Source organism: Equus caballus, chromosome 7 (assembly GCF_041296265.1).
Source record: "Equus caballus isolate H_3958 breed thoroughbred chromosome 7, TB-T2T, whole genome shotgun sequence".
Taxonomy (NCBI): Eukaryota; Metazoa; Chordata; class Mammalia; order Perissodactyla; family Equidae; genus Equus; species Equus caballus.
Window position 1 is genome coordinate 32,470,961 of NC_091690.1, and position 12,653 is coordinate 32,483,613.

The window sequence follows — 12,653 nt, forward strand, 5'->3', positions numbered from 1 at the left end:
AAAAGAAGGTAATAGAAAAAAAGAAAAAAAATAGAATTTCTCCAGTTCTTCATGTGAAGCATGCCAATACACTGACTTTGTATCTCTTAATCCGATAGTCCCCAAACCTAGATAATCATCAGAACTACTTTGGTAGTTTTGTTACTTGTTTTATTTGTTTTAAGTTAGTTTGATTTTCAGAAGGTCAGATCTTTAAAACCCTTGAAGATTCTGATTCACTAATTCTGGTGTTAGGATAGGAAATCTGTAATAAAATTTTATCCTGATGAGTTGAGATAATTTGGAAAGTTGATGATTAAAAAAAATTGAAAATATTTTTAAAGTTATAGAGCAAATAAGAAAGGAAGTCTTAAAAAATAAAAGTTTCAAATATTAGAGTGAAAAGGAAGCCAGTTGCAATGATTTAACTAAAGTAACTGCATATGTAATACAATAGAAAGTTGAGATAACATATAAAGTTGATAATTCTGGAAATACCAAGATATGTGAATTATTTAGAGCTGTGGAGGTAATTCCCAGAAGAAAGAAACAGAAACTCTTTATTAGAGCTATTCCACAGAGATTAAGATATCCCTCGATTAAACGACTAAGAGTGTAGGGAGGAAGATTCAGAAACTCTTGTTTTTCATTATAATCATGTTTACATTTTTGTCATTTTTGTAAATACTGTACTCTCTGTAGGTGGCTCTGATGATCAATTGTACTGGGAAATTCCTGCATTAGTAAACGCTCTTTGTGTTCCAATATGTTCTCCTACATCTGACTGTAAAGCCACCATCCCACAGAGCTCTATCTTACCCACAAGGTATTGTGAAAGCCTGGACCACTTGCCTATATGAAATGACAGAGAACTGTGTCTATGTCATGTTTATGTTAGCGACTGAAATATTGGCCTGGATAAAATCTTTTTGGCCTTGATACAGGTTGGACTCTAGAAAGCAATGCATTTACTGATCCTATATGTGGATTTTAATATATGTGTTGTCAAAGTAGGCACTACATGTGGATTTTAAAGGGACACAGATACAAAGAGAAATGAGTACAAAGCATGAAGCCTAGCACATTAAAATACATACCATGAATTTCCAGATTCCAATTTGTAAGCTTTTGAGGATTATACTTTCCAGGATAGGTATTCTAGCTGAGTAGATATTTTTCATAAATTCTAAGAGACCACCAAATACAGCCAAATGATCCCATCAGTACTTTTAAATGTTGTCTTAAGGTATTGTTTATCTGAGTTTAGATGATATTACCAGGGCTCATTTGGAGGGAAGAAAAACCAGAGAATAGTTGAGATCTGAAATGAGGCATACCTTCCAAGTTTGAATAGTTCCTGAGTGAAAAAGGCTTATAGCAGGAAAAGGGAAAGTAGATTATGTTTTTTTATGCAAATATTAAAATTATCAAATGTTGAAAGTCTAGGGAGACATGTAGATTGACTTGGAAACAAAGACTCTTGAGCTATTAGTGAATGCCCCAGGCATCAGGCATAGCATAGGAACCAAGGAACATGGCTGTAGAGAAGAAAGAACCATGACAAAAGGAATCTAGGGTTCAGCAAACCTGGCACAGGGAGTGGTGAGTTGTGAGCAAGAGCTATGATTTAGATACAGGACTTCATTCTCAGAAAAGATTGGAGGTAAACAGGTGGTAAAAATAATAGAAGTGAAAAAAGGTAATATAATTATCTGAGTTCATATCAGTGGAAGACCTTTATTTCATTAGAGTAGTGTTTTGAAAATCTCCACAGATAGTGGACAAAATATTAACTCCGTCTATAAATCCAATTATTCGTGGGCCTTAGAAAACATTAACTGTCCACTTAGATCGTTTCAGCTTCCTTAAAGATAGATCTGCTTTCTATTAAGACAAGATGGAGGCAAGAAGTTGAGGATATAGCAAAACTGGCTTTCCAGTGACAGAGGTTTCCAAAGGCAATGGTTTTAAGATGACAGGGTGCAAAGATTACAAGTGCTTGAAGGCATTTCTGTACAAAGTGTGGTCACAGGATGAAGAGCGTGGACACCCGTATATTGAAAAATGATGAATAAAATTTTGAGAATATTTTTGAAGTTACAATATTTTGAAGCAACAAAGAAAAGAACTAAAATACAGTATACTATCAAGTATTGGATAAGGCGAGAGGTGTTGCTACTGGTAACTCCACATGAAATATAATAAAAAAGTGGAAGCAATGTCAAAGTTGATATTTCTAATAATGATAATATAGTAATATTATTACAAATAGTAATATAATTTGTAAAACTTTGTTCTTCTTCAAGATTGCCATAGTTATTTTTGGCCCCATGAATTTCACATTGAAATTCACAGCAATCCACAAAAAAATTACTGAAATTTAAATTTGGATTAGATTGAACCTATAGATGAACCTGGAAGATTTAACATTTTTATAACATTGAATCTTCTAATCCATGAATGTCGCATTATCTCTCCTATTATGAAGATTTTTTGAACAAATGTTATATAATATATATTATATAATTTTATTATATAGACATTGTACATATTTGTTAGATTTATTTTTCAGATATTTTATGCTTAATGATTGCTATTTTAAGTAATATGATTATTTTAAAACTTGTATTTGTACTTTTTGTTTCTTCTAAAAAACACATTTTAGTAAAAGCATATAGAAAGATTAAAAGGAGGAGGACTGAAAGTGACATGCCATCAAAGCACTAAGCAAAAAATTAACATTTTGTTCTACTAAAATCATGTATAGAAACTGTAAGCATTGTGCTGTACCAGATATCAGGGAAACACTCCATAATGATAAGAGTTCAAGTCTAATATCCATACCAGAAAGGTCTCAGAATCCTAAATCTCTATGTGACCCAAAGCATAGACCCAAATTTTTTAAAACAAAAGTATTTATGAAATCAAGATGAAATTGACAAATCCAAAATTTGTGGGAGACTTTAATATATATGCATCTCTCAATAGCTATTAAAATGGCAGGTCAAAAAAATCTCTATGTGTATAAAAGATGAACAACATAATTAATGGACTGAACTTACTAAAATATAGATTTCCATGAGGGCATTATGCTAACTGACATGTCAGACGGAGGAAGGCAAATACTTTTTGATCTCATTTATTTGTGGAATCTAGCAAAAAAAAAAAAAAATGAACTCATAGGTACAGAGAGGAGATTGGTGTTTGCCAGAGAAGGAGTAGGAGGTGGGTCAAATAGGTGAAGATAGTCGAACGATAAAAACTTCCAAGCACAAAATAAGTAAGTCATGGGGTTGTAATGTACAATATTGGGGCTATAGTTAATAACAATGTTTTGTATATTTGAATGTTGGTGAGAGAATAAACCTTAAAAGTTCTCATCACAAGGAAAACAATTTTGTAATTATGTATGGTGATGGATGTTAACTAGACTAATTCTGGTGATCAATTCACAATATGTACACGTATTGGACCAGTATGCATACATCTGAAACTAATATAATATTATATATCAATTATACATCAATAAAAAACAAGAAATGCATAAACCACACAACTCTGCAAGGATATATAACATATTTATTCAAGTGCATTTGGAATATTTATAAAAATTTACAAAATGTATGATAAACAAAACTTCAAAAAATTTCAAAAAATTAAATTCATGGTATATTTATTGATTGCAATGAAATAAAAACAGACATTTCAAAAAAGAGATACTTTTAAACATCCTAATTTTCTGGGAAAATAGTAAAACATTTATAAATATTCCATGGGATAAAATAATTTAAAAAATTATCATAAAACATTTAAATGAAAAATAATGCCATTTAACATAGTAAAACTTGTCAGATGCAGCTAAAGTAATAACTGGATGGAAATTTACTCCTTAAATGTGTATATTAGAAAATAAGGATGATTGAAGATCAATGATTTAATCTTCCATTTCAAGAATTTAAGGAAAAAGAGGAAACCAAACAAATATATATATATAAATAGAATATAATAATTAAGTTATTAGAAATAAGTTACATAGAAAATGAACACAATTTCGTAAAATCGATGTAGCCAAAATATATTATTAAATTGAAGAATAAAATTTAAAAACATCTATCATGAGGGATCAAAAAGAAAGAGAAGAATCACAAATTGCTGACTTAAGGAATAAAGAAATAGAAAGGACTGCATAGCTTATAAATATATAAAAAGGTGAAAGAGAAGAGTATTAAAACCATCTGATAATTTTCAAAATGGATGAATGCCTTGAAGTTTCAATTAGGGAGAAATGAAAGGCAAGGCAAACATCTGAAAATTGATAGTTATTGAATAAATTCATTCTGTTACTGGAAAGCTGAACACAAGGAAAACAACAGTTCTAGATAATTTCACTGTTGAATACCTCTAAATGTCTAAGTTAACTTTTATGCAAACATGTTTCCATGTTTCACTATCAAGTTTGTTGTTTGCTATACGTGCTTTTCAAATAGCTTTAAGAACTTGCTATCTAGTCTGAGTTTTCTAAGAGGTTATTTTATTTTATTTTATTATTACTATAGAATGTTGCCTCTTTTTCTATATTTTAGGAGAAAACCTGCAAGATTGGTATGATTATTTTCTTAGATGTGAAGACAGTGAAAATATCTTGGAAGATATTGCAACTTGTGTTATGAACTGGCATATAAACAATTCTTCAATGGTTCTATGTGCCCTTAAAAGAATATGGTTTCTTTAGTTACTGTATGCCGTGAGATTATATACATATATTCCAATTTATGAATCATGTTCAGATCTTCTTTATCCTTGTTAATTCTTTATTAGGTTTTCTATTTTTATATTATTATTTTACTTTTATATATTTTGTTGTATTAATATTTTATTGAGATTATAAAAAGATATACTTTTTTCAAGATTATATCAAGAATGAATGTACTCATTCTAAGAATAAAATCCACCTACATAAGTTTTGACAAATGCATACACTATGTGCTGGTGAAACCAACACCTTCATAATGATATGACACATTTTCATCATCCTAAAAGTTTCTCTCATCTGCTTTCCCAGTCTTTCTCCCATGTCCCATTGCAGTCAGCCACTGACATCATTTCGGTCACTATAGATTAGTTCTGCTTTTTAGAATTTTATAAATGGAATTGTACAGTGTGTACTCTTTTATGTCTGGCTCCTTTTACTCAACATGATGTTTTCAAGATAATCCGTATTGTTGTATGCATCTGTGAATTATTACTTTTTATTGGTAAGTAGTGTTCCACTCTATGCATATGCCACAATTCATTTATCTATTCATTGGTTGAATATTTGGGTTGTTTTCAGTTTTTCATTGTTAGTAACAAAGCTTACATTACATTTTTGTTCAAGTCATTGTGTAGACATATGTCTTCATTTCTTTTGGGTAAATACTGTGGAGTAAAACTGTTAGGTTATGTTGGAAGCACATGGTTGACTTTCTAACAAATTTCCAGTTTTCCAAAATGGTTAGACAAGTCTACAATTCTCCTCACTGGTTGTGTATGAGAACTTCAAGTGTTCCATATCCTCTCAAAACATTGGTATTGTAAGTTTTTGTTTCTTTCTTTTTCATTCTTTCTTTTTCTTGCCATTTCAATATACATATGTAGTGGTTTGTCATTATGGTTTTAGTCTAGTTTTCATTTCCCTTATAAACAATTATTTCCATATCTTTTCATGTTCTTATTAAGTATCCAATTATGTCCATCTGTGATATATTTGTTTGAACAGTTTTCTTATTTTTTACTTTGCATGACTGTCTTCATAGCCTTGTCTTGTTGATATTATTTATATATTTTGGATACATATCTATACTTTGATGTATTCTCTGTGGCTTGTTTTTAATTTTGTACAGGCACCTTTTAAAGAGCAGATTTCATTTGGATAAAACTGAATTTATAAATATTGCATATTTAGTGTGTGTGTCATAAGAAATATTAGACTACTCCAATGTGTTGAAGATTTTCTTTAGTGTTTTCTCCAGAAGCTTAATAGTTTAGCCTTTGGGCTGAGATTTAACTTTCATTTCAAGTTCATTTTTGTTCAGCTGTGAAGTAGAAAAATTTAATTTTCTAATTATTCTGTTTCAACTTTATTGAAATGGAATTCATTTGTAACATCACTTTTATGTAGATAATGATAAAAAACTGTATATGATTTACAGAATATAAGAATACATTTATGATTCTATATCCCATACTTTTGTGACTATTTTTCATACTGTCATAATTAATGAAAGATAAAAGAGATGAAAGGGAAAGTTTAAACATTACAGTTGCTGTTTCTGTATTTTGAAATATGGAATTATCCTTTAATTTTCAATTGATAGCATGATATAAATAACAAAACAGCAGCAATTATTGTTATTATTATTTTCAGAGTGCTAATCCCTGCTAATTAGATAGTGAGGTTATTTTACTCATCCAAGTTTATCAACTAGTAGATGATGGGTCAGCATATGAACGCAGGCACTTGGACTTTAAGACCTACTCACTTAGCCACTACTCATAGTTCTTCCCTCAAGTGAAAGCAGAATATTTGGTCCAGGGGTGACTAATCGAATAATAGTGAGTCAGTTCAGCTGGCACATCTGCACAATGAATGTTGTTTGTCCTGTTTCATGTCAAAAATAATATTAAAAATCTGAAGATTTTATATAGAAACCCCAAAATTTTTATTTTAATTAAAAATTCCAAAAGCCTAGCAATAATGTGCTTTTCATCCCTATCAGAAATAAGCTGTTGGATAATGAAGATACTGCACTATCACAGGATTTATTCTCTTCACATCAACTCTCAGCCAGCTTCTCTCATTTTCAATGGCTCCTCTATGTTTTTAAGTAGGCAAATCTCACTTTAGACAAAATTGGCTTGAAAATAATTGAAATGTTCAACATTGGGAGTGATCTTCAAAGACTTATCATTATGGCTAACATAATTTTATGTGACGTACTTTATTATATTGATATTAAAGTGTAAAAGTATTTAATTAAGATAAATATTACTTCAGTAAATTGATCCAGAGTTAAAATTATTAACAGATACCAAGGGAATATTTAAAGCACTAATTTTCTATATGAGGTACAATTTATTAAATGGAGAATAACAAGGAAATGTCTCCAAAAACTGTACCTTTCTCTCTCTCCTTCAGGAACTCTCTAGAGGAAAATGGCAGCAGGAAATCATTCCGCAGTGACTGAGTTCATCCTCGCTGGGCTAACAGAACAGCCAGAACTCCAGCTGCCCCTCTTCCTCCTCTTCCTAGGAATCTATGTGGTCACAGTGGTGGGGAACCTGGGCATGATCGCACTGATAGGGCTCAGTTCTCACCTGCACACCCCCATGTACTATTTTCTCAGCAACTTGTCCTTCATAGATTTCTGCCAGTCCTCTGTCATCACCCCCAAAATGCTGGTGAGCTTTGTGACAGAGAAGAACATTATCTCCTACCCTGAATGCATGACTCAGCTCTATTTCTTCCTCATTTTTGGTGTTTCAGAGTGTTATATGTTAGCTGCAATGGCATATGACCGCTATGTTGCTGTCTGCAGCCCCTTGCTTTACAGTGTCATCATGTCTCATCAGGCATGTTTTTCCCTGATTTTAGGAGTGTATATTATAGGCCTGGTTTGTGCATTTGCTCATGCAGGCTACATGTTTAGAATTCATTTCTGCAATATTGATGTGATCAGCCATTATTTCTGTGATCTTCTTCCCCTCCTAAATCTCTCCTGCTCTAGTACTTATGTCAACAAATTACTGATTCTATGTGTTGGTACACTTAACATCTTTGTCCCAAGCCTGACTATCCTTAGCTCCTACAGCTTCATCACTGCCAGCATCCTCCGCATTCACTCCACTGAGGGCAGGTCCAAAGCCTTCAGCACCTGCAGCTCCCATATGTTGGCAGTTTTGCTCTTTTTTGGATCTGCTGCTTTCACGTACCTGAAGCCATCATCAGTCACCTTCATGAATCAAGGGAAAGTGTCCTCTGTGTTTTATACTATTGTTGTGCCCATGCTGAACCCCCTGATCTACTGTATGAGGAATAAAGATGTCAATGTTGCCCTGAAGAAAATGCTAAAGAGAAGAACATTGTAGTGATCAGAAATAATATGAGCATATATTTGATCTAAGTTAAGACAATACATTGTATGAATTAATATGTTTCATTTCAGTCCATATGTCAACAGTTTTCTTCATTTAGTAGGATTCTTTTGGCGTTATTTTGAATCTCCATGCCTTTTGATGCTATTTCTCTCTGAAGTTTTCTCTCATAACTATTGTTGAGAAACAGACTGGAAGAAATACTAAAGATGACCTGGATACATGCTCAAAGTAAGGCCATCACCATCATTTCCTCTCCTTTTCTTCCATACAATTGATAAAAGCACAATCCTCAACCATAATGAAATTACCATCTTCCAACAGTAATTATCTATCTACTTTCTTCTACCCAGTCAGGAAACAACATCAATTGTAGCAATATGATGGCTATAATCTCCAGTTTTTTGCATATCTGTATCCTGCCTGCTTATTTTCAAATCTGCACTGGACTATAATCTCCATGAAGGTAGCCCCCTATACATATATTTCACTGTTATATCTGTTACATCTCCAGGATGTAGTATAGTTTCTGCCACCTCTTTGGTCCTTGAAAAATTTCTTGTCAATTATTTCCTTTTGTAAAGTACTTATGGGAAAACCATATATATCTCACATTCTCTTCCTCCATTAATCTCTCCAATTAGCTAGACATGCTTTTTTATTATTGTTCAAACCAATTAACTTTGTGTTTGGAGAGTTCCCCAAAGATCTGCAAGATGATTGATGACATCTTGACTTATTCCTGTACCAAAATTCAGAAGTGTTAGTCCTGATTTCCTTCTGTCAAACCCCAGTACAGTTGTGATAAATTGTGAATACTTGATTATGAAGTCATTAAACTCTGACAGTAACTAAGAGGTCTCGGAAGCAAGAATTTTTTTTTTTTTTACTTTCAATCACTCAGCTTTGGAAGGTTAAAAAATAAGACACATATTTGATATCTGTTGGATAAACATAGCAAATCTGGTAGTAGAGTGATATGAGGAACCAAAACCACCGATTCTAGACCACCATAATTCCCCATACCCAGAGCAGAAAATAAATTTGCCTATGCTTTCATGAGAAAATTCTTTACTATGTAGACATTGAGTGAATTTATTATGTGTAAAGTATAGTTCAATAAAATTGAGAAGAGTGAGAGCGCACTATAGAGTTAAATACGATAACCTGTATTGCTGCATCCAAAGGAAATAATTTGTCATTTTTTGGTGAGGTTAGTTAATTTACCGTGATTTTATTCCAGTTTATGCAGTCTCCTGTATGTATCTTATTTAGAGACTCCTGCTTTTCCAAACTGTAGTTTGTTCAGATCTTTAGCAGGAGGGAAAGTAGGTGAATGGGCCATAGCTCTATAGTACTCTCCACTGAGAAACTGAAAAATGAGTCTTATTCAAAAGCTTGGGACTTCCTGTCTGAGCAGTCCATCAGTCATGGACTCTGTTAATCTCAGCCTAGGAAGACCCTACAGTCAATCCATTAATTCCACTTTAAAATGAGTTAAAAGATTTCTCTAAGCTAAAGCAACCTATTGACTTATCATCAGTGAACCTCAGGATAATCAGTGAAAAATTTAGCCAAATATGATTTAGAAAAATAACCCCTTAAAGTCTGTAAGGACTTGAAGTTATTTCCTCAGAAAACTCATCTTTGAAACTCCACAAAAATTACTTTTCATGTCAACCCTCTATTCTCCCTCAGAAAAACTGGCTCTTTTTCTTCTTAGTCTGAAGTGCTTGTTGTAATTATATGATACTTTGAACGCTTATTCTTTTTATTGTTTCTGCCTCAATGAAATATAAGCTCCAATAGGACAGGGTATATGCACTCAAATATTCATTCATGATTGTACCGGACATCTCTGGTTTCCCATGTCACCTTCTCTCAGACTACCTCTGATTTCAGCAGCAGATACATTAGTTAGTTCTGTGCAAGCTGAAACTGAGCTTGCACTAAGGGTAGTTCACTTCATATCTGCAATAGGATCTTTCAGTTTCACCCTGGAGCCTTCTCCAAGTCCAGGTGTTCACTTGACTTATATACAAGTCAGCCCAGAGAGTTCTTACCCTTGGGTAAACCTTATCTAATGGTACTGTATAAATGCTGCATTTCCTGCCCCTCGTGGCAGCTATCTTGATAAATACTAGGCACACTCCTCATGAAGGGCTAGTACAATTAAACCCTCATTGCCCATTACAGCACCTCACCACTACACGCCAATGTTGGCTTTTCCTTAATTCCAATTTGACTTAAATGAGTAAATACTACTTTAAAATTAAAGAAATTAAGGGGCCTACCTTGTGGTCTAGTGGTTAAATTTGGTACATTCCACTTCTGCAGGCCCAGTTCATGGGTTTGGATCTTAGGCACAGACCTACACCACTCGTCAGCCATGCTGTGGCAGCAACCCACATACAAAACAGAGGAAGATTGGCACAGATGTTAGCTCAGAGCAAATCTTCCTCATAAAAAATAAGTACATAAAAATAAAAATTAAAGCCCATATCTAACAATAATTTAAAGCTTCAGTGTAAGTTCAACTAAAGAAATGTCTTGCAATTATTGTCTTAAAATGATATAGCATTTAATATTTTAAATAAAAACAAATGATTTTGATTTCCAAACAAAATGCTTTAGTTTTTCAGTAGAACTAAAATATTATCTGTAACATATATTTCCATTGTTCCTCAACATCTCTTTTAATTTTAGAATAAAAAAATATCATCATCTCTCCTTTTAAGCTTGGTAAGAACTTTTCATGGGTTTATAGAATTATCTATCAGATGCTTTCATTCAGCTCACGAAATAAAATGTTCCAAGCATTACTGCTTTATAAATATTGTAATATTTAATTACAGTTACAATGAGTCAAATAATATATTTTTCAAAGATTACATAGTGTATTAGTTCCGAAGGCTGTCACAACCAAAATATATTTTCTCAGTTCTGGAGGCTAAAGGTCTGAAATCAAGGTGTCAGCATTGTTGGTTCCTTCTGAGTGCACTGAAGAAGAATCTGTTCCCTACTTTTCTTTTCACTACTGGTGATGGCCAGCAATCCTTGGCATTCCTTGGCTTGTAGATGCATTATTCTAATCTCCACATCTGTCTTCACATGCTGTTCTCCCTATGTGTGTCTGTGTCCAAACTTCCCTTTTGTTTTTATAAGGATACCAGTCATATTGGATTAGAACACACCCTACTGACCCCATCTTAACTTGATTATATCAGGAAAGACTCAACTTGCAAATAAGATATCATTCACATATATCGATGATGAGACTTTAATATACTTTTTGGGGAAACAATTAAAGCTACAATATATAGCACAAAATTATTTTCCCTGATTTTATATTCTTCCTTTATGAAAAACACTTCAGAAAATCTCCTTAGTCTTTGTCTTCAAAATTTCCTAAAATTTTGAATTTTTAAATGGCTGAGCATGAAACCCTCTAGAGCTATAACAATATTAATCACATTCTCATTTCCAACCCAAAATCTTTTAAGAGGAATAAATCAGAGATATGTGACAATATTAAACACTTGAGAAATCAAAGGAGATAAAGGGAAACTCTGTTTCTTTTCCAAAAGTGCACAATGGTTCCCTTTTTTCCATTGCCCATTTTTTAATCAGATTATTTTCTTGCTATTGAGTTATGAGTTCTTTATGTATTTTGGATATTAACCACTTATATAATGAATAGCAAACATTTTCTCCTCTTTGGTAGTTTGCTTTTGCTTTTAGTGCAAATCCAAAAGATCATCACCAAGACTGATGTTAACCAGTTTATGGTCTATGTTTATTTCTAGAAATTTTATGGTTTCAGGTCTTACATTCAAGTTTTTAATCTATTTCTAGTTAGTTTTTGTCTACAATTTTAGACAGTGCTCCAGTTTGATTCTTTTTCATTTGGCTCTTCAGTTTTCCCAGCAGAATTTACTGAATAGGCTGTCCTTTCTCCACTGTATTTTCTGGCTCCTTTGTCGTAAATTGGTTGACCATATATAATCTATGTGTCTGTTTCTATGCCAATTTAATACTGTTTTGATTACCACAGCTTTGTAATATAGTTTGACATCATAAAGCCTCCAGCCTTTTTGTTCTTTCTCAAGGTTGCTCTGGCTATTAGGGTTCTTTTCTGGTTCTGTACAAATTTTAGAATTATTTGTTCTCTTTCTGTGAAAAATGCCATTGGAATTTTGATAAAGATTGCATTGAGTCTGTATATTGCTTTGGTAACATGGACATTTTAATAATACTAATTCTTCCAATAATGAGCACAGAATACCTTTCCATTTAATTGCGTATTCTTCCATTTCTTTCACTAGTGTCACATAGTTTTCAAAGTACTGGTCTTTTATTTCATTGGTTAAATTTATTCCTGTGTATTTTATTCTTTTTGGTGAATTGTTAAAAGAATTATTTTATTAACTTTTCATTCTAATAGTTGATTATTAATGTATTGAAACACAACAAAATTTGTATATTGCTTTGTATCCTCTGATCTTACTGACTTCTTTGATTAGTTTTCATAATATTTTTGG

General features: G+C 32.6%; 1 protein-coding gene across 1 annotated transcript; it reads left to right on the top strand.

The window, feature by feature from the left end:
- Window positions 1-7,173: 7,173 nt before the first annotated feature.
- Window positions 7,174-8,106, top strand: OR8G1B (olfactory receptor family 8 subfamily G member 1B). Its single transcript, NM_001391527.1, has one exon. It carries the CDS (start codon window positions 7,174-7,176, stop codon window positions 8,104-8,106), a length of 933 nt encoding a protein of 310 aa, NP_001378456.1.
- The last annotated feature ends 4,547 nt before the right edge of the window (window positions 8,107-12,653 follow it).